Source organism: Microcaecilia unicolor, chromosome 6 (genome assembly GCF_901765095.1).
Source record: "Microcaecilia unicolor chromosome 6, aMicUni1.1, whole genome shotgun sequence".
NCBI lineage: Eukaryota > Metazoa > Chordata > Amphibia > Gymnophiona > Siphonopidae > Microcaecilia > Microcaecilia unicolor.
The window spans coordinates 44762809-44785529 of record NC_044036.1 but is presented as its reverse complement, the minus strand read 5'-3'; the positions used below and the strand labels follow the sequence as shown (position 1 = coordinate 44785529).

At 44.2% G+C, this 22721-nt stretch overlaps 1 protein-coding gene across 1 annotated transcript in view; it reads right to left on the bottom strand.

Annotated features, from left to right (window-relative positions):
* Positions 1–13794: 13794 nt before the first annotated feature.
* Positions 13795–22721, bottom strand: part of IL23R (interleukin 23 receptor) — a 109974-nt gene continuing 101047 nt past the window's right edge. The window contains exons 15-16 of the mRNA XM_030206678.1: positions 22562–22652; positions 13795–14813 (exon numbers count right to left, since the gene is read on the bottom strand). Of these exons, the coding sequence (XP_030062538.1) occupies positions 14190–14813; positions 22562–22652 (715 nt within the window). The 3' untranslated portion in view covers positions 13795–14189. The remainder of the gene's footprint in view (positions 14814–22561; positions 22653–22721) is intronic.

Genomic DNA, 22721 nt, shown 5'->3' with positions numbered 1-22721 from the left:
GTGAAGTTATTCTGTTTAGTGCGAATGGGAGTAAGAGTGAGGTGTGTGTGTTGGTTTGTGTGAAAAGTTTTAAAATATGGATGGCATGATTATAATTTGAATTAAACATTTAATGAAGACTGATAACTAAGAACAACGGTTGTTGAAGATAGTGTATGAAATACAGATTGCAACCAATCATTGAGTATATACCTAGAACGGAACGATGTGTATTCATTTGGGTTATCCTGAAACCCCAACTGGCTGGTGGTCCCCCCAGGACAGATTTGAGAAACACAATATTAGAACATATGTAAATGATAATATTCTATAATTTGTGTGTACCTGTGCATGCCACTATGTTTTACCAAAACTCTGCCCTTGAGCACGCCCAATGGCAAAGTATGAGCCATCAAATTATGGCATGTACTATTCTCTGTAGTGGTATCCTTCAAGAGGGTATTTACCCTTTTTATATTGAATAAATTTTATTAGTTCCAAAATGTACATAGCATATGGCTATACAAATAACGTAACAGATAACTGAGCATTTCTTCCACCTTATGCACTGTAATTATTCCCCTTTACTTTGTGCTATTAGTAGATGATCGTCACACCTGAAATCACAAGGGTCCTTTCAAAAGCTTAGTACATTGTTTGCATTGTATTAGAAAGATTTCCATCTTTTGCAGAATTGTTGACCTTTCATAGTAGTAAGATCCTTTATTATAAATTTCTCCACTGTTAGAAGGGTAATCATATGTGAGTACCACTGAGATATACTGTGAGGATCAGGTGTTATCCAGTTGAATAGTATCATTTTCTTAGACATCATGATAGCTTGCTTCAAAATACCTTTCACGCCTTTAGATGCTGGGACTGAGATAGCGAAGTTATCAAAGCAAGGTATCAGGGTGAGCCTTCGCCTGATGGGACCATATCTAAAATAGAAATTTTACCAAAGTTTGCCAAAATGGTAGAACAAGTTAGTGTTATCATTATTGCATTGCATGCGAGCTTCATACCCTCTCCTTGCAGATATGTATAATTGCATTATAAATTTGTATTGCACCTTCCAAATTGTAATATTGTCCTTATCTGCCTTTATATCAGATATGCAACATTTTAACTGTTGGTCGCTAACCTTACAATATAACTCATCTTCCCATATGCAAGCTTAATTTCTCACAGTCTACACAAGATAGGATGCTTTGCAAATACTTACGGTGATATGATAGGGGCATGTCAATTGTGAATTGAATGTGTATGCTGTGGTAAGGGTTTCTTGTATTTCCCCCTGTATGCTAGGAACCCATAAGGCTGATATGTAGTGCTGGAGCTGCAAATATGCAAACAATGATGATGTATCACCCAAACCAAATTGTAAAGCAGTGAAGGTCTTAATCTTCCCCTTGTTATCTAATACATGATACCAATAAGTAATGCGTTTTGTCTGCCCACACACAAAACATCTTGTTTTCTGTTCCTGGGGAACATTCTGGATTACCTTTAAAAGGTAGAAAAGGAGAGGTGAAAGGCTAATATTTATGTTATCTACATAGCTACTTCCATACCAGATGCCAGTATTATGGATATACTTTTTTACGTCTACATTTATGAGAGATATGGGCCTGTAAGGATCAGGTCTATCCAGTGGTCTCCATGGTTTAAGAATCAGAGTAATAAGAGACTCATTTGACTCTCGAGTGTACTCACATAATCTACTCTAGACCGTGTACCATGTGCTCCCAACAAATGCGTATAATCATATTCATAGTAACATAGTAGATGACGGCAGAAAAAGACCTGCACGGTCCATCCAGTCTGCCCAACAAGACAAACTCATATGTGCTACTTTTTGTGTATATCTTACCTTGATTTGTAACGGTCATTTTCAGGGCACAGACCGTACAAATCTGCCCAGCACTATCCCCGCCTCCCAACCACCAGCCCCGCCTCCCACCACCGGCTCTGGCACAGACCGTATAAGTCTGGCCAGCACTATCCCCGCCTCCCAACCACCAGCCCCGCCACCCAATCTCGGCTAAGCTCCTGAGGATCCATTTCTTCTGAACAGGATTCCTTTATGTTTATCCCATGCATGTTTGAATTCCGTTACTGTTTTCCTCTCCACCACCTCCCGCGGGAGGGCATTCCAAGCATCCACCACTCTCTCCCTGAAAAAATACTTCCTGACATTTTTTTGTGAGTTAGATGGAGGAGGTGCCATGGATCTACTAAGTTTAATGTGTTCATAAAGGGCCTCATACACCCCATTCTCCCTCACCTTTATCCACTTGCCCTGCAGATCTATATATACTACGGCCTATGACTAAGTTAAAATCTCCTGGAACTATTAAAGGAGCACCCATATGACCAACACTGATCCCCATAAATGTATCATAAAAGCCTGCTTCATAATGATTAAGCCCATAAATCACTAAGAGCAATAGTTCTCTACCTTGTAGGGTAAGATGTATCAATAAATATCGCTCCTTAGAGTCTGTAACAAGTAATTTGGCTTTATAATGTAGGGATTTCCTTATCAGAACTGCTACCTGCCCCCCCCCCTTGTGCTGACCCAAGGAGGTATACAAAATATTTCCCACCCAGGCTTTTTGGAGTTTTCAGTGTTCTGTCAATCTAGTTTCTTGTAAACACATGATATCTGTTCGGTATCTCTTTAAAGCATTTAAGATCTTGGTATATCAAATCCATTACCTATCTACTATCTTGGTACATTTTATAGTATTCGCTTATAAATCTTTGCTTAATCTTTTTAACGGTCTGACTGATATACCACAACCCACATGGGCAAGATATTGCATAAACGACCACAGCAGAATTGCAATCTGCTTTAGTTGTGAGGTAAAATCTTTTGTTATTCTTCTGATTTGGAATATAAATCCAACTAATTTCTAAAGCATACTGACAGTATGTACATCCTGAACATTTTGTATGAAACCCTTGAGCACCATATTGCTTCAGGGGCTTAACTTTCCACTACAAAAATACACATACAAAACAAATGTAAATAAAAAGTAAAACTTCTCCAAATCACTGTGTGGTGTCTTTGTTTTCTTTTTCAGTTGTTGCAGCTGTACCCGAGTCCCTGAAGCAGATTGCGAAAACCTGCGGTGTCAGGCGTTCAGGGAGGCTGTGAAGATTGTTGAAAGCTCACTGGAGCAGTATTAAGAAACGTTTGGAGATTCTGTAGTAGCAAGATTTGTAAGATCTGTAGTGAAGGGCTAATTTTGAAGGACTGTTGCTGTATTTTGATATTCTATGTATGTAAAAAGATTATTGCTACTGTGACCAGGCAAGCCCCAGAGATTCCCCAGTGAAGCAGTTAAGCCCAGAACTATGGGTCCCAGAAGTCCTTGCAAGAATGAGAGAAGAGAGTAGTCCTAAAAAAAAAATGGAATGGATTCCCAGCCCCAGCAGGGGGGAGCAATGGTTTGAGGCAGGGTGAGCCTGTTACTCCCTTCCCCACTAGAGGGAGAGGGAAGGATGAAGGTCAGTTTCCATGGCTTCGCCATCAATATATAATTCTCCCCAGCTGTGAGAAGGGGAGAGCAGATTTCCTGGAGGCTCTCAGTCACCAAGACAGAGAGGAGATGAATGGAAAGAGATTCCATGGAGTATGTGGAGGAAGGAAGTAGCCTGCCACTAGAGCTGCCTAAGGGAGAACAGCCAGCTACCATGGAGTGGGAGAATTCAAAGGTTGCCCTGCCCAGCACTTGAAGGCAGTGGAGGAGGCCACACCTGGCGTGGTGCTGAGAGGTGGGAGAAACTGCCAACCCTGCTCCTTACAGGGTTCCCTCTGTGCTGTGAAAAGGCAGGTGATTTGTGGTATTGGTTTGATGTGCAAAGACTGTCCATGAAGATTTGTTCTGAACCGTTGTGCTATATTGGAAGTGTGCTGAACTCTTATGAAACCCTTCTGAAGGAGGGGGAAGGGAAAGCTAATGCCCTAATAGAAGACCTGAGGTCTTGAGGAGCTGAGCGTTTGCTGAGGGATTTTGGGACTTGGACTGTACCTTTTTTCTTTTGAAGATTATCTTGTGAGGACTGTACCTTTTTCTTTTGAAGACTATATTAAGAGGGCTGTATCTTTTGTTTTGAAGAATATATTATGATTTTTTATATGAAATTGCCTTGATAATACTTTGGCCCCGAGTTCCAATATCAGCAGTATTCTGTCCTGGAACCCTGTGAGCCCCGCAGGCTTGCTGGCTCCACCCAAGAGGATTACACTACACTGATTTATGTTATGTTAGTGCTTTTTCACAGTGTATTCATTTAAATTTGTTTGCTCTTCCACACTGCTTTTTGTGAAGGGGCTTTGGTTTGCAGTGTGAAGGACCTGATGAATAAAAAAAAACGTGTCCACCCTCTTTAGCCACCAGATTTCTGGTTAGCTGCATGGGTGAGTTATATTTCTGAGGGTCTTAGGTATTTAATCTTAATTTTAAATGATTACACTGTGTATGCAAGTTATTATGTAAGTTATGTGATTGACTTTGATACCCATATTCATGGAGACAGGGTATATTGTGATGTATATTTAATACTAGTAAAAAATGCCCGTTTCAAAAGGGAAGGAAACGGGCGCTAGCAAGGCCATCCCCCACCCTCCCTCGCTGTTCCAGACTCTGCCCTCTCTCCATTTTCACTCCCCCTTCCATGACCCTGTCGACCCCCCCTTCTCGGCAAAAACCGTCCCCCACCACCGTCCAGTACCTGTGCTGATGGGGGACCCCAACCCCCGTCAGTCGAAGTCCTGTGCTGGCCTTCGCGGCGTTGCTTCTTCAATGATTTTGTGTTCAAGTTCCTCTGCGTGCGTGTTTCCCTACTCCTCCCCTTGCTTTGGTATCAGCTGTCACTGACATCAGTGCGTGCCTGCCTAGCAGACCACCTCCGAGGGAAGCATGGTCCCAGGCACATTCGAACGTTGGAGGTGAGAATTATTATATAGGATGAATATTATTTGTATTTAATCGCATTGTTTGTGCAATAGGTAGCACTGTGTATTAGGACTGCTTTTCCTATAGTTTGCAGTATCCTGGGATTGACTCTGTATGTTTTCCCTATTGGCTGTTTGCTAGGGCCAGCCTTCCCTTTCTGCCCCTGTAGGCTGTGGGAAACAACTCAGTCTTGCTAGCATGCTTTGTGATCATAAATGTTCTAGGGGCTGATCTCCCCTTAATTTACTGTAATTCATCAAGATTTTTTACCATCTCCCCAAGTCATTTTCCCTGAGTTACCCCTCCCCCCCTATTCTCCTTTGAGTGTTACAGCTTTTCCTCTCTGGGATGGCTAGATACAGACTCTGTGTGCAGAAGGCAACAATTCTCTTCTAAGCAACAGAACAATAAGTTGGATTTTGTTTATTATGAGTGCTACAATAAAGAAGATTTGCTTAAGAATTGAGAGTCTACTGGTAAAGCTTCTACTTGGGGATGGTTTAAACTGGCTGTTTAGCTACACTATACTTTGCCTAGAACAGTACAGTGAACATTTTTGGACACTATAGAAAAAATCCCAGGGACGTGAAAAATCCTAGCCACTCAGTGGATTCTACTGACAAAGATTTTAGTGGACATGTGCATACAGAGTAATTATAAGCATTCCACAATGTGAAAGAAAGAGCAGAGTTACAAGTACATTGCCTTAAAAGCTTCTAATGTGTGACTTCAAGTGAAAATTAAATAATTCTACAGAAGAACTGTGCAGTAGAGAATGACATGGTGACAAATTTTGTCCCTGCCCCATCCCCACCCCATCCCTGCAGGTTCTGTCTCCGTCCCCATCCCATCCGCCCCATCTCCAGCGGTTCTGTTCCTGTCCCCGCCCCATCCCCATGGACTCTGTCCTTATCTGCAGAAGCCTTAAACACTTCTGATTTTATATTTAAATCTTTTTATTAAAGTATAAAAAGGACCAATATGATGTGCAACTGTTTATAAATCATAAATAAAAACAATAACAACAACGAGCATTTATAATAACCCCCCTCACCACCACCCTCTACACTTCCAACCCCAACAATAGCTGATTTCTACTACCCTAAGGAATCCTAATCCACCCTGTTAAAATGTCCAGGGGTACAAAATACAACCCGTTCTGTATGCCCTAGCACGGGAGAAATATGCTCTATGAAGCACTGTTATGATTTTTTAATCTGTGGATGAATAAGTCATCAACAATCTCAGGATTCAGTCTAGCTCTCCTGTCTTCCACAGTCTTTCCTGCAATAGAAGATGTCTTCTTAGAAGATGTGCTGGTAGCAGGAATGTACAGGATCCGCCATGCAAATTTTGCTAGTTGTGGTTAGCACGTTTGCTTGTTTTTCCAAAAAATCAAAATATCATCTGCATCATTCAAACATAAATAACAGTCCAGTTCATTAACAGGTTTCAAAGTAGAAAATGACATGGAGACATAGTTTGGCTCTGTCACTATCCCTGCTTTGTCCCCATGGGATCTGTCCCCATGCCCATCCCCCTGTCATTCTCTACTGTGCAGTGTGAAAGCCCTAAGCCTCAGCACTATCTCTAGCAAATGAAATAAGAGTTTAACGTAATTCGCATTGCTTCAAAGAATTTATGGTGTCAGTTTGAGCGGAAATCTGGATTGTTAAACTAAAATCCTGATAATATTTGCTACTGGAGAGTTATATAGAAGCAGTTTTGGCGCAGTAAAGGAAATTCTCTCTGAGGAAGTTTTTATCAAAGCTAAAAAATTGCATGGCTTGGGACATTACTGTGTGAATTTCAGTAGAGCTTGCATTCAAGTCTATAAGCAAAGGATTTGTACATATTTCACAAGCCTTCCAGTGTTGTGCCAGCTTCCCTGCAAAGAAGGCAAACCTGTATAATCAATTAGCTGAAGCAGGTGCTTTGCACAGATCAAGAAGCACCATCCCTTCCCCCCACTGCCTGCAAGATACAAAGGGAAGAAAAGGAATTTCCACATTAGGGCTGCCTACATCCTCTCCCCCCACCCTCTGCTGTTTCTACAGGGTAACATTTGGCACAAAGCCAAGGTTCACTGTGCAAATGTGTTCTAAGAGAAATAGAGAAAGGGGGTTTATTTTTATTAATGCAAGGCTATGGCAGACTCTAAAATAATTGAGCCGACTGGCACAGGGGGTACAGCACAAGTCAGTAGGGGCAGTGAAAAGGGGTCAGAAAGATCCAGAAGCCCACATATGCCTACGAAAGCCAGAAAGATGTATGAAACTGAAGTGGAAATTAAAGGTACAGAATTGCACGCTGCCTCTGCAGGGGAAAATCAGACTCAACATTCAGGCAACTCCAGACACAGTTCTAGAAATTCTAGGTCCCTAAAATCACACAGAACAAGCCATTCCAGTCAGTCCAACCAGTGCAGCGCTCTTCAAGTCCTAGCCAAGGCCGAGGCTGCTAAATCAAAAGTTCTTTATAGTAAACAAGAAGCAGTCATAGAAATTGAGAAACTTAAATTAGAAGAGGGAAAGAATGCAGTGGCTGTGGCTGCTGCTAAAGCCAAGGCTGATGCAGCTGCTGCTGCCACTGCTAAGGCTAATGCTGCCACAGTGGAAGCCACTGCCACCACCATTGCTGCTGCTGCTTACTGAATTCAAGAAGGCAGAGTTAGACATTGCCTTGAAGCTTCTCCAGCAAGAAAAAGAAGCAGCTGCCATGCAGGCTGAAGCCACAGCCCTGGAAAAGGGTCTAAGGCAGGATGGCGGGGAGAACCAGCTCAGCCACATCATCACAGAAGATTCTGCACAGTGAACAGCGCATATGTGAAGGCCCAGATCTTGGCTCACAGAAGTGCGCAGTCACAGTTTGACTCAGAAGAATCATCAGATTCTGAGCAATCACGTTCCTCCAGACAAGAGTGTCACTCGCCTGAAAGAAGCAAGCCTAAGATAAAGCATGCCATAGAGGTGAACCGCCACCATAGTGATCCACATGCTCACATGCATACTGTAACGTTTGTGAGCCCTTGGCCCAGGGTTGCGTGAGAATCACTCAACCACCTCTGGGTAGACGGAGTCCCATAGAGACAAGAGTATCACAAAAAACTGGACTGGATTGCAAATGGAGGTGAACTAAGGTAGCTTTAATGGCAGCAAAAAGAAACACAATGCAAAAGGCAAACAAATGGCTCAGCAATAACGTAAGAGAAGAGAGGACAATACGCAACCTAGCTGCACATCCTAACACTAGCTAAAGCAAAACACTAAGCATACACTATTGGCAAATAGTAAGACAGCCTAACTGTACAAGAAAAGCAAACAAAAGAGCATAAGAGACTACTCAAAGGCCCACCGTGACAGGCAATGGAAAGCAGTAGCACTTAGCTGGAAGCAGTGAGACCGCTGGCAGTCAGATAAAGGTTCATTTTGTCAGGACTCTCATGTAAGCCGCAGGACCTCCGCAAGCTCTCTCAGAAGCAGGAGATGAGCAGTAGCAGGGCAAATGAAAACTAATCTCTTGTAGACCTGCACCGCGGGTAGGGAACTTGAGCGGCCCACTCTGCTCGCTGAAGGCAAGGAAGAAACACAAACAGTCACAGAGGCGCCTGAGCCGAATGCTCCCAGTGCAACCAGGTTTAAGCAAAGCAATGCCTGAGCCAATGCTCCCAGGGCAAAAGGGTTTAAGCAAAGCAATGCCTGAGCCGATGCTCCCAGGGCAGGCAGGTCAGTAATAGTCTCTGAAATGCCCGAACCAAAGGCTCCCAGGGCAAAAGACACCCACAGGCACAGCGCAACAAACAGGAACCAGGAACAGCCCATGTGGAACCCTCCGCGTTTCCAGCAGACACAGTCCAAAACTCAGCACAGAGCCTACTCACTGCAGCCAGCGACCAGGGACTTATTGAAGGGCAAGTAGCTTTCAGGACTTCAAGGCTTGGAAGCAGGCTTCACTGGAACAGAGAAAGAAGGAGAAAGCTGCAGCAATGCTTCAGGCCACGGCCTGACAATGAAACAGTAGATGGAACTAGCAGAGCATCAGGCAGGCCTGAACTTAATCAGGGATTATTGCCAGAACATTGAGGGCATGCAGAGGCCAGTTTAAGAAGGGCTCAGCACTGATGACATCACCAGCTTGGCCTCCACCACTGTACAGTGACCCCACAGGTCACTGACTAGAACTGCAGGTAAATCTAATGGGTCTAGATGGAGTGGGGCACTGATGTGCAAGGCATGGACGTCAACGACCGTGACAATGCCTGACTTCAGACCAACCCCAACACACAGCCAGCCACAGGCACCTACTGCCAGTGTGTTAGAAACTTCAGAGAGAGAGAAGATCTAGCAACATACATGGCTTACAGAAAGATTGTGAACATGGGGCTTTACCAGTTCAATGACTGCTCAGAAAAGTATAGAGGGTGGAAATCTAACTTTAATGATGCCACAACAATTATGAGGCTCACTCCAATGCAAGAGATGAGCCTGATGAGAAAGTGGCTGAGAACTGCGTCAGCCAACTGTGTAAAGAGATTACCAGATGCATATTTGTATGACCCCTCAAAAAGTTTGAAAGAAATGTGGGATTGACTTGACCAGCACTATGGCAGCCCAGAAGGTATCCAACAGGCACTGATGAAAAGAATAAGGAGTTATCCAAAGGTGACAAATGGAGTTAATGACAAGTTACAAGAACTAGGAGATCTCCTCCAGGAACTGGAAGCACTCAAGGCTGAACAAAACCTTCCTGGCCTGTAATACTTGGATACAGCTTAGGCCATAAATATTAAAGCTGCTGTATGACATAAGAGAAAAATGGTCATCAGTAGGCGCCAAGTATAAAGACAACCATCAAGAGAGGTTTCCTCCATTCACAGTCTTTGTGAAGTTCATCCAAGATTTGGCAAAGAGGAGAAATGACCCCAGCTTCATGTTTGATGTACCTGAAACAGTCAAGACAGGCTATTTCCCTAGTGAAAGGCAGGTCAAGAAGTACGGCAACACCAAGAAGCCTATAGCTGTACACACGACAGATGTGCCACCCACAGCAATCCTACCTACTGATCGACAGTGTCCTATAGATAAGAAATCTCATCCTCTCAAGAAATGTAGAGGGTTTAGGGAGAAACCCTTAAGAGAACATCAAGATCTGTTGAAAAAGTACAGAATCTGCTACAAATGTTGCTCTTCATCCATGTACATGGCAAAAGACTGTAAAGCAGCCATAAAGTGTACGAAGTGCAATAGTGACCAACATGTTAGCACCTTACACCCTGACAAGTAAGCCTACATCTATAGGAACCCCAACCTCAGAGTCAAGCCATGGTGTGGAGAAGGAGTTAGAGCAAATGTCACCACAGAACATTACTCGAAACTGTACACAACTGTGTGGAGAAGGCTGCAGTGGACAGCCATGCACGAAGATATGTGTAGCCAAGGTATATCCATAAAAGCAACCAGAAAAGGCAGTAAAAATGTATGTTATCATAGATGAGCACAGTAACCAGTCCCTGGTAAGGACAGAGTTCTTTGACCAGTTTGACATCCAAGGAGCTTGCTATCCCTACCACCTCAAGACCTGTACAAGGATGACAAAGAGGACAGGGATAAGAGCAAGTGGCTACATGATAGTTTGTGAAGGTAGCAACAAGACCCATCTACCTACTCTTATTCAATGTAATCAGATACCTGATAACTGAGAAGGAATTCCCACACCAGAGGTTGCGCAACACCATCTTCATCTCCAACCTATAGGAGTATCTGCAGCCTTTGGATCCAAAAGCCAATATCTTACTCTTGTTGGGAAGAGATGCATCAACATTGATCAGAGTTTGAGGGTCACATGCAGGTCCACTTGACACCCCATATGCCTACCAACTCCCCATGCGATAGGTGATAGTAGGTGACATCTGCCTTAAGAGACTGAGGAGATCAAGTGTAGGTATCTTCAAAATGTGTGTCTTGGAAAATGGGAACACCACTTTGTTTAAGCCTTGTCCTAACCATCTGCACATGAAGGAGGCTTACTGCTGGGAAGAACCACACCCTGGCTCAACGATTTGTCAGGACACCTTTCTACCAGATTTAGGAGAACATCCAGGGAACTCAGTGTTCCAAGTCATCAAGGATGATGACAAACCAACTCTTTCAGTAGAAGACAGAGAATTCTTGAGCATTATGGATAAGGAATTCTAAAAGGATAAGTCCAATAGCTGGGTGGCTCTGCTACCATTCCAGACACCCAGAACATGACTACCTAACAACAAAGAGCAAGCTCTCTCTCATCTCATTTTATTGTAACAGACTTTGAGAAGAAAATCAAAGAGAAAACAACACTTTACAACATTCATGTAGAACATGCTGGATAATGGCCATGAAGAGCCAGCTCCACCGTTAAAAGACAATGAAGAATGTTGGTACTTACCTACTTTTGGTGTGTATCATCCACAAAAACCAGGCCAGATCATGTGTAGATTCCATTTTTTCTGTGTAATACCAATGGAACTGATACAATGGGGGGTTTTTCAGGGCTCTCATTCTAAATTTCAATGTGCAGTATTAATGTAAAAAAAAAAGCTTGAACACCTTTCCTCAGCATTTCACAAAATAATGTGCACACAAGTTTTCTGGTTCATTTTTCTGAAGGAAATCATAAATTGCTTTCTTTGAGATCCATCTACAATATAAGGAAGCAAGACAGGAACCCCAAAAGGGAAATCCTCAAAATGTGCTAGATTTCTAGGTACTGGGAATGGTGGTGAAATCTCAGTTATAGTAGGCTGGCCGTGTCATAAGGATAGAGGACACCGGAATTCCCAAATTTGTGCTCTTCGGCTATGTTTGGGCCTTTTGGTGCTGCGTCTCAGAAGCAAAAACCCAACACCTCACCCATACAAATTCCCCAACTGGTTTCTTAGCATCACCGGCCTTGTAAGTACCAAAAACAACTATAAACAAAAGAAGCTTCTTACGTTACTAAAGTTTTATTCTAATCCAAGAACAGGAAAAATAAGAAATAATAAAAAGGTTAGGAACAGCGCACAAGAAACAGGATGGTGAGGGAGCATAAACAAAAGGGAAATGCCATGGAAATGGTCGTATATTCCTTAGCCCTAATAGAGGCTGGGGAAGATTTTCATCGACCCCCCCCCACCCCCCTTCACCTTCCAGACCAGGCATTTATATAGGGTTTCCAGCCCTGAAGTACAAAGAACTGTTTTTTTTCTAAGGAACACATCATACAGGAATACGTCCTGCAGGATATGTCGTTTGTTACAATTGCCAAAAGGCGCACAAAAAAAATATATATTGCATTTACCTAAAAGATACATCCTCAGTTCTTTGGTAAATAATCACATCCTCAGTAAAACAATATTTATCTTACTTCAAAGAATTCAGGATTCCGTTCCCACCGACCCCCTGCAATATGCCATTCTCCTATCCTGTCCTGCCTGTCCTGATTGCAGAATTTTGTCTCTCTCCTCTGCCAGGTACCAGTGGCGTTCCTAGGGGGGGCTGACACCCGGGGCGGATCGCCGATGCGACCCCCCTCGGTGAAAGGACATCCCCCACCCCAGTGAAAGACCCCCCCCTTGGGTGCACGCCACTGGGGGGGGGGGTGCCACGCGCCGGTCAGCTTCGTTCGTTTCCACGCTCCCTTTGCCCCGGAACAGGAAGTAACCTGTTCCGGGGCAGAGGGAGCATGGAAACGAACGAAGCTGACGGCGAGCTGCACCCCCCCAGCGGCGTGCACTCGGGATGGACTGCTCCCACCAACCCCCCCCCCCCCCCCCCTTGGTACGCCACTGCTAGGTACCCTGCCCCTGTCACATGGAAATAGTTCTGCAACCTAAAAGTCTCTAGAGGCTCTTTGAACACACTCATTGTAAACAGTGAATGGCATGACTCATTGTCTTTCAATTACCTGCCCAGAGGAAGGTAGGGAGGGGTGAGGTACTTGCTTGACATCAAATGGCCTTGCTTATATCATTGTAATCCACAGAAGAAAAAAAGGTCTTCACCTCTTATGGTCTGTAGATTAATTCTTTATATTAGATATTTAGCAGCACTGAAACTACATGGTCTAGGCCTTCATAAGTACACCTCCACCAACAGCTATCTGAAAATTAGTCAGAGATCACAGAGAAGACTATGTTTCAGATTCAAGGACACCCTCAAGCACAACTTTAACATCTGCAACACAGACCTCAACAGTTGGAATAAGATAACCCTGGGCAGGGTCAGATATAGGCGACTTTGCCACTTGATTGGCTAAAACTTGGAAACCAAGTGTACACAAGCACAAGAAAAGAAAGAATGAGATAGGAAGGACCAATTCTGCAACTTCAACAAATGTGGGTATCACATGCGTCACCTGTGGTCCGATGTGAGTCAAGGATTGGTTTTATATCTCATCCGTAAACAAATAAACAAAGTTAGTTGAAAGGAGTTGAGGAAAACTCATAAGTCGTAATCAGTGGCAGACTCCTTCATTTGGAAAGAGGCAAAGCAATTTGGTTCCACAATGGTGAGCTGTGAGTGAATAACAGCAGTGCACCACAGTTCAGAGGAGAGAAGTTGGAGAACTGTAAGCTACTTTAATTAAGAAATATAAAATGTGAAAGTGTGAGAGGCATCTGCATGTAGAGAGAGAACAGAATGCAGCAGCTTATCTTAGTTTTCATTTCTGTAGCGCTGTATATGTCTAGTAGTGCTATAGGAATGATTAGTACTAGAGTAATAATTTAAACACCTATGATTTTAAAGGTAGATCCACTTGAAAATAAATGGTCTCAACAGTGCTCCTTTTTGATTACAAAGACTTACAACTTGTGGCAAATGTGATTCTAATCTCAATAAGAAACACTGGAGGACAAAAAATTAAGCCTACCAGCTTGCCATTGGTATTATGCTTATTTGTCACAAATCATTTCATTTTCAGAGATTTCGAACTTCATGTTTTAGGGATCAAGCACACAGGCTCCACTAAAGGCTAACAAAATCAACAGACTCCCCAGGATTGTACCATAATTCCCTTAGGAGGAAATAAGTGGACATCTGAGTTTGGGTTGTCACTCTGCTGCTGTTCAAGGTATGTTTCTGTATGGGTTTGAAACACTATATACCACTATTTCCATGATACCACTGGAGATTTGCCAACACCCATTGTAGTAGTTCACTCCTGTGTACAGTGATCCAAAATGGCGGTGTTTTACTCAGTGAACCCAGACGTTTGTAGCTTCTTCTATTTAACTGAAATTATTTCCTTCTGGAATACATTCCAATCTACTTGTGTAAAATAAGATTTTGTATCCAGGGGCTCTTCATTCACAGAGGTTAAGCAAACAACCATCTCATCCGGAAGCAAAGTCTGCTCTTCAGCTGAATCACCAGAGAACTGCTTTTCCCATTTGTGTTCCAAAGGTACATAGCTCTTAGCTGTCATTAAACTGAGAGGATCTATCACCTCTCTTTCACTAAAATTACATGTATTATTCCCAAATTCACTGTTCCACAGTGAAGAACGAGGGCTGGTATCACTTTTCGACCATAGGTTTTCTAAACTCTGCACATTTTCTACTGTGTCAGAGATTGCATGGGGTGTTCTGTTAGAATCATGAGCCAAACTTTTCATTGCATGTCTATCAGAAATCTGAGGTTTGTACCCATTGGCTTGCTCAGGTAGATCAGTACTTGTAGTATCCACAAGCAAAGTATTCTCAGAGTTGTCCATGCTTTTATGATCCTTGTCTGTGTCATTGGAGTTGTGCTCTTCTTGAACTACAGTTTCTTGGACCTCCATAATTATTGGATCCTCATCAAAAGGGATTGGTAGAATGGAACTCAAAGAAACACATTCATTCTTTGCCTAGAAAATAGTTAAAATGCAAAATAATGATTTTTATTCTGAAATGAAGTAATTGTGTTTAACTAATTAGACAATTAATACCTGTACAATGTCAAACACATTACACTCTAACCAAGATGGTTACCAGAGAAGTAATAATTTAGATCTTTTGAAACAAGTATTTTTCTAAGACCACTTAAGTAGTCATATCTCTATCAGGGCCACCAAAGGGGGGAGGGGGCAGGTACCGGCCTGGTACCGGCAAACATCTTCCTGCCTGCTTCTGGATCTGTCCTCTCCTGCTCCTGTGTGACGCCCAGGATCCAGATGATTGCATTAATGTGATATTGCGTTAATACAATCATACAGGTCCTGACTCCAGGCACGGACAGAAGCAGTGCAGGAGAAGACAGAGCAAGGGAGCAGACAAAGGTGAGGGGGCAGCAGCCCGAGTGTAGGGGTGTGTGGGTGCAGCGCGGCAGGTGGGGGGGTATGGGGGTGTGTGCATGTGCACGCACTGTGGTCCAGTCCTGCCCTGGGCCCGGCTGTGTCTCTCGGTGGCCCTGATCCTCTATTAGTCTGACAAACAAATTATTGATTCTTTTTACAAATCTAGTTCCCCTACTGTAGTTTCAACTATCATTACAAACTACTAAAATGTACAGTGGGGGAAATAAGTATTTGATCCCTTGCTGATTTTGTAAGTTTGCCCACTGACAAAGACATGAGCAGCCCATAATTGAAGGGTAGGTTATTGGTAACAGTGAGAGATAGCACATCACAAATTAAATCCGGAAAATCACATTGTGGAAAGTATATGAATTTATTTGCATTCTGCAGAGGGAAATAAGTATTTGATCCCCCACCAACCAGTAAGAGATCTGGCCCCTACAGACCAGGTAGATGCTCCAAATCAACTCGTTACCTGCATGACAGACAGCTGTCGGCAATGGTCACCTGTATGAAAGACACCTGTCCACAGACTCAGTGAATCAGTCAGACTCTAACCTCTACAAAATGGCCAAGAGCAAGGAGCTGTCTAAGGATGTCAGGGACAAGATCATACACCTGTACAAGGCTGGAATGGGCTACAAAACCATCAGTAAGACGCTGGGCGAGAAGGAGACAACTGTTGGTGCCATAGTAAGAAATGGAAGAAGTACAAAATGACTGTCAATCGACAAAGATCTGGGGCTCCACGCAAAATCTCACCTCGTGGGGTATCCTTGATCATGAGGAAGGTTAGAAATCAGCCTACAACTACAAGGGGGGAACTTGTCAATGATCTCAAGGCAGCTGGGACCACTGTCACCACGAAAACCATTGGTAACACATTACGACATAACGGATTGCAATCCTGCAGTGCCCGCAAGGTCCCCCTGCTCCGGAAGGCACATGTGACGGCCCGTCTGAAGTTTGCCAGTGAACACCTGGATGATGCCGAGAGTGATTGGGAGAAGGTGCTGTGGTCAGATGAGACAAAAATTGAGCTCTTTGGCATGAACTCAACTCGCCGTGTTTGGAGGAAGAGAAATGCTGCCTATGACCCAAAGAACACCGTCCCCACTGTCAAGCATGGAGGTGGAAATGTTATGTTTTGGGGGTGTTTCTCTGCTAAGGGCACAGGACTACTTCACCGCATCAATGGGAGAATGGATGGGGCCATGTACCGTACAATTCTGAGTGACAACCTCCTTCCCTCCGCCAGGGCCTTAAAAATGGGTCGTGGCTGGGTCTTCCAGCACGACAATGACCCAAAACATACAGCCAAGGCAACAAAGGAGTGGCTCAGGAAGAAGCACATTAGGGTCATGGAGTGGCCTAGCCAGTCACCAGACCTTAATCCCATTGAAAACTTATGGAGGGAGCTGAAGCTGCGAGTTGCCAAGCGACAGCCCAGAACTCTTAATGATTTAGAGATGATCTGCAAAGAGGAGTGGACCAAAATTCCTCCTGACATGTGTGCAAACCTCATCATCAACTACAGAAGACGTCTGACCGCTGTGCTTGCCAACAAGGGTTTTGCCACCAAGTATTAGGTCTTGTTTGCCAGAGGGATTAAATACTTATTTCCCTCTGCAGAATGCAAATAAATTCATATACTTTCCACAATGTGATTTTCCGGATTTAATTTGTGATGTGCTATCTCTCACTGTTACCAATAACCTACCCTTCAATTATGGGCTGCTCATGTCTTTGTCAGTGGGCAAACTTACAAAATCAGCAAGGGATCAAATACTTATTTCCCCCACTGTATACACTATCCTTTAAAGCGGCATTTTTCAACAAGTGTGTGCTGTGGCACATTGGTATGCTACAGCTGCTCCCCAGGTGTGCTGTGGGAATGCTTAATTTGTGCCAGAATGGAGTAAATTTTGTCTCTAGCGGTCAGTGGCAGGGAGCAATGATTCATACATAGTAACATAGTAGATGACGGCAGAAAAAGACCTGCACGGTCCATCCAGTCTGCCCAACAAGATAACTCATATGTGCTACTTTTTGTGTATACCTTACCTTGATTTGTATCTGTCTTTTTCAGGGCACAGACCGTATAAGTCTGCCCAGCACTAGCCCCACCTCCCAACCACCAGCCCCTTGATTTGTATCTTTTTTCAGGGCACAGACCGTATAAGTCTGCCCAGCACTAGCCCCACCTCCCAACCACCAGCCCCTTGATTTGTATCTTTTTTCAGGGCACAGACCGTATAAGTCTGCCCAGCACTAGCCCCACCTCCCAACCACCAGCCCCTTGATTTGTATCTTTTTTTCAGGGCACAGACCGTATAAGTCTGCCCAGCACTAGCCCCACCTCCCAACCACCAGCCCCTTGATTTGTATCTTTTTTCAGGGCACAGACCGTATAAGTCTGCCCAGCACTAGCCCCACCTCCCAACCACCAGCCCCTTGATTTGTATCTATCTTTTTCAGGGCACAGACCGTATAAGTCTGCCCAGCACTAGCCCCACCTCCCAACCACCAGCCCCTTGATTTGTATCTTTTTTTCAGGGCACAGACCGTATAAGTCTGCCCAGCACTAGCCCCACCTCCCAACCACCAGCCCCTTGATTTGTATCTTTTTTCAGGGCACAGACCGTATAAGTCTGCCCAGCACTAGCCCCACCTCCCAACCACCAGCCCCTTGATTTGTATCTATCTTTTTCAGGGCACAGACCGTATAAGTCTGCCCAGCACTAGCCCCACCTCCCAACCACCAGCCCCTTGATTTGTATCTTTTTTCAGGGCACAGACCGTATAAGTCTGCCCAGCACTAGCCCCACCTCCCAACCACCAGCCCCTTGATTTGTATCTATCTTTTTCAGGGCACAGACCGTATAAGTCTGCCCAGCACTAGCCCCACCTCCCAACCACCAGCCCCTTGATTTGTATCTATCTTTTTCAGGGCACAGACCGTATAAGTCTGCCCAGTACTAGCCCCACCTCCCAACCACCAGCCCCTTGATTTGTATCTTTTTTCAGGGCACAGACCGTATAAGTCTGCCCCGCCTCTGCCATCCAATCTCCGCTAAGCTCCTGAGGATCCCTTCCTTCCGAACAGGATTCCTTTACCGTTTTCATCTCTAACACCTCCCGCAGGAGGGTATTCCAAGCATCCATCACTCTCTCCGTGAAAAAATACTTCCTGACATTTTTCTTGAGTCTGCCCCCCTTCAATCTCATTTCATGTCCTCTAGTTCTACATCCTGCTTGCACCAACCCAGGAGCCTTCTCTCTGACGTAACTTCCTGCTTCCACATAGGCATGAAGTGTCAGAAAAGAAGGCTCCAGGGTTGGTGCTAGCAGGCTGTATGAATCATTGTCGCCGACTGCTAGAGACAAGAAGCCATTTAAAAGGTACATGGGGTGGGAAGGGGGGAAAGAGAGACAAGGAGAGATGCCTGGTCGTCGGCTGGAGAGGGGACAGGAGAGAAGAGGGAGAGTTGCTGGACTATTTTTGTGGGTGCAGGTGTAAGAGAAGGTAAATGCTAGACTATGGGTGGGGGTGGGAGGGGAAAGAGGTCAAATGCTGGACCATGTATGGAGGTACGGATGGGGGTGAGGGGGGGGGAAAGGCAAACATGCTGGACTATGTCTGGGGGTGGGGGGAGGGAAGAAGGTAAAATGCTGGACCATGTGTGGAGGTGGGGGGAGGAAAAAAGGTAAAATGCTGAACCATGTGTGGAGGGGGAAGGGAAAGAAGATAAAATGATGGACTATGTGTGGTGGTATGCCTTGACAATTTTAGCGCCATGTAAGTATGCCATGAGACAAAAAAGCTTGAAAATTTCTGCTTTAAAGGTAGTAATAAAAGCACTCCACAATGATATACACAAAATAGAGATTGTCCAAGGCAAGAAAAGTTAGAGATCAATGGGGTCTATGGCACTTAAGCAGGAAGCAGGAACTAGTTGGACCATGTGGACAGATAAGGACCACAGGATTTAAAGGCCTATTTATCAAGCTTAGTCTAGTATTTTATGTCTGATCAAGACACAATAAAAAAAAACAATAATTGGACTAGTTGGACCATGTGGACAGATAAGGACCACAGGATTTAAAGGCCTATTTATCAAGCTTAGTCTAGTATTTTATGTCTGATCAAGACACAATAAAAAAAAAACAATAATTTACAAAACCGAGAATAATTTTCAAAGCTATTTTTGCAAATACAAAACATTTAACTTTAATAAAAGGGGTTTTGAAAATTGCACTCCCTCAAAGTATTTAAAACTACCCACATCATTCTACAGTGCAGGAAATTTTGCCTGTAGGGAAGTATTTGAAAGGGGCTGGAAGAGGGCAGGCTACATAATAATGCATGTGGTTTTTAAATCAAACCTACACATGTCACTCCAGATAAGCATGTTTTAATTATTGCCCCCCTAAGGATGTGCATTGTTCATAAGATGGCTCATTATTGCCTCCACATTAATAAATCTGCATTTTATAAAATAATAACTTTTTTTGCACCTTGATACTTTTTGGGTCACTGCTTGGGGTAGTCTATTAGATCATAGAAACAGTATATACATAGGAGCATTGTCGATATGACGTTTAAGTCCAATTTGGGACATTTTATGAAAAACGTCCAAAAATCAAGTGACGACTAGAACGATTTTCGGAAAAAATAGTCCTGGGGAAAACACACAAAAACAAGCATTTGGGATATCTGGGAGCCAATATTTCTAGTAGACTGGCCAAACAGACATCTGGGCAGAGCAGTGCGGCAGCCTAGATGTCACTGCAGTGCACTTCACATAAAAGGTCCCAAATACAACTTTCACTGTAATCCCCTTATATTGTATTGTGAGTCCTTGAAGAACAGAAAAAGAAAACAACTTATCTCACTGCACCACTATAATAGCCCTGAAGCCTGCAGGTGTCTCCTAGATGTAGGTACAGCAGGTATATAGTGGTTTTTGAAGGGCTCACATGTTCCATCACAAGTGTACTAGCCAGGAGTGTTACCAGACCTCACGGTGGGAGGGGGCCAGAGCCAGAGGCTCTACAGCCCACTGAACTGACCACTAGCCTACTCCTGGGACCAGCTTGCTGCTCTAATAGGAATGGCCATCATATCTGAAGTTGTCATAGATCCTGGTATATACTGTTACTGTCTTGGGGGGGGGGGGGTGTGTGGAGAGGGCAATGAAATGATAAAGGGGATAGGACGACTTCCCTGTGAGGAAAGGCTAAAGTAGCTAGGGCTCTTGTTTGGAGAAGTGATGGCTAAGGGGAGATATGATAGAGGTCTATAAAATACTGAGTGGAGTGGAATGGATAAACATGAATCACTTTTTTACTTTTCCAAAAATACTAGAACTAGGGGGACTCAGTAGTAAATTGAAAACCAACTGGAGAAAATATTTCTTCACTCAGAGGTCCTTTTACGAAGCTGCGCCAAGGCCCCCTTTTACCATGGTGGGTAAAAGGCAGGTTTTTTTTTTAAAGAAATGGCGGTAAGGGCTCCCGCGGTACCCTGGCAGTATCTGAGCAGCACATGGCACTGCCCGATTAACGCCGGGTACATACCGGCTATCACGTACCTGAGACATCAAGGTTGGAGCCAAGCCTTCTCCCCTAAAACGAACTGTATACTTCCTTTCTGACTTCCACACTTTAGGCACACCTACACTTTAGCACGCCTACTCTGATGTCAGATGCCTTCACTTTGAAACCAGGAACTTCTTCTCCCTACTTTGTTGCCTCAGCTACAACCTTCTTGATGTCTGATGCGTTTATCTTGTTGCTGTTCTGTATGACCTGACCACTGCCTGGACCTGACCACTGCTGGATCACTGCCTGGCCTGACTACTGCCTGGAACTGACCACTGCTGGATCGCTGCCTGGACCTGACCTCTGCTGGATCGCTGCCTGACCTGACTACTGCCTGGAACCGACTACTGCTGGACCGCCGCCTGCCTTGACTATTGCCCGGTACTGAGTTCTACTCTGCTTTGTCTTTGCCTCCTTCTGTCTGAGCCATCCTCTTCCTTGTCCGACTTCCTAAGTCATGTTGACCACCTGAACCTAGGGGCTCAACCGTTGGGGAACAGTGGTCGCTGCAGGTGAAGCGTTGGGTTTTTGACTGCTGGTCCTTTGATCAGCACAAGGGCTCACTTTTACTCCTAACATTGTGACACCAGCACTACAAAAATAAAAATATTTTTGTAGCGCTGGAATGGCGCGCGCTGGGTCTGGAAACTACCGCCAGGCTGCTGCGGTAGCCTGGCAGTACTTCCCTTTTTAGCGAGCAGTAAGCCCGCGTTGGGCTTACTGCCGTTTTGTAAAAGAGCCCCTCAATGTGTAATTAAACTCTGGAGTTTGTTGATAAAACATGTGTAACAGCAGTTAGGTTAACAGGGTTTTAAAAAGGTTTGGATAATTTCCTAAAACAAACATCCATTAGCCATTATTAAGATGAACTTGGGAAAATCCACTGCTTATTTCTAGGGTATGCAGCATAAAATCTGTTTTACTGTTTTGGGACTGCCAGGTACTTGTGACCTGGATTGGCCACTGTTGGAAACAGGATATTGGGCTTGATGGACCTTTGGTCTGTCCCAGTATGGCAACAGTTATGTTCTTATGAGGAACAGTGTGGTGATATGATACAGACGTTCAAATATTTGAAAGGTATTAATCCGCAAACGAACCTTTTCCGGAGATGGGAAGGCGGTAGAACTAGAGGACATGAGATGAAATTGAAGGGGGGCAGACTCAAGAAAAATGTCAGGAAGTATTTTTTCAGGGAGAGAGTGGTGGATGCTTGGAATGCCCTCCCGCGGGAGGTGGTGGAGATGAAAACTGTAACGGAATTCAAACATGCGTGGGATAAACATAAAGGAATCCTGTTCAGAAGGAAGGGATCCTCAGGAGCTTAGCGGAGATTGGATGGCAGAGCCGGTGCTGGGAGGCGGGGCTAGTGCTGGGCAGACTTATACGGTCTGTGCCCTGAAAAAAGATACAAATCAAGGTAAGGTATACACAAAAAGTAGTACATATGAGTTAGCTTGTAGGGTAGACTGGATGGACTGTGCAGGTCTTTTTCTGCCGTCATCTACTATGTTACTATGTTACTATGTCATCTGAGCCCCACACAAGCACCTCAAATACCCTCATGCCCCCTCCCCCCCACAGCTCAATAAACCTCTCCCTCCTAGTGTTCTGTGACCAACTGCAAGAAGAACATTCAAGTCATGGCGTTATACAACATACTCTTTGAAGCCACTATGCAATTCTAGACTTATTTCTTTTGGCAATGGCATTACCTTTAATGACGTTATTGCAGTGCTGTTTTTCATATTGGGAAAATCTTCAAGAAACCATGTTGGCATCCATGGCAGAAGTACTGTTTGAATTCTAAAGGAAAACAAAAGACAGCAGTTGTTGGAAACACTATAGTGAAAGTGCTTGATTGTTTTTATACTG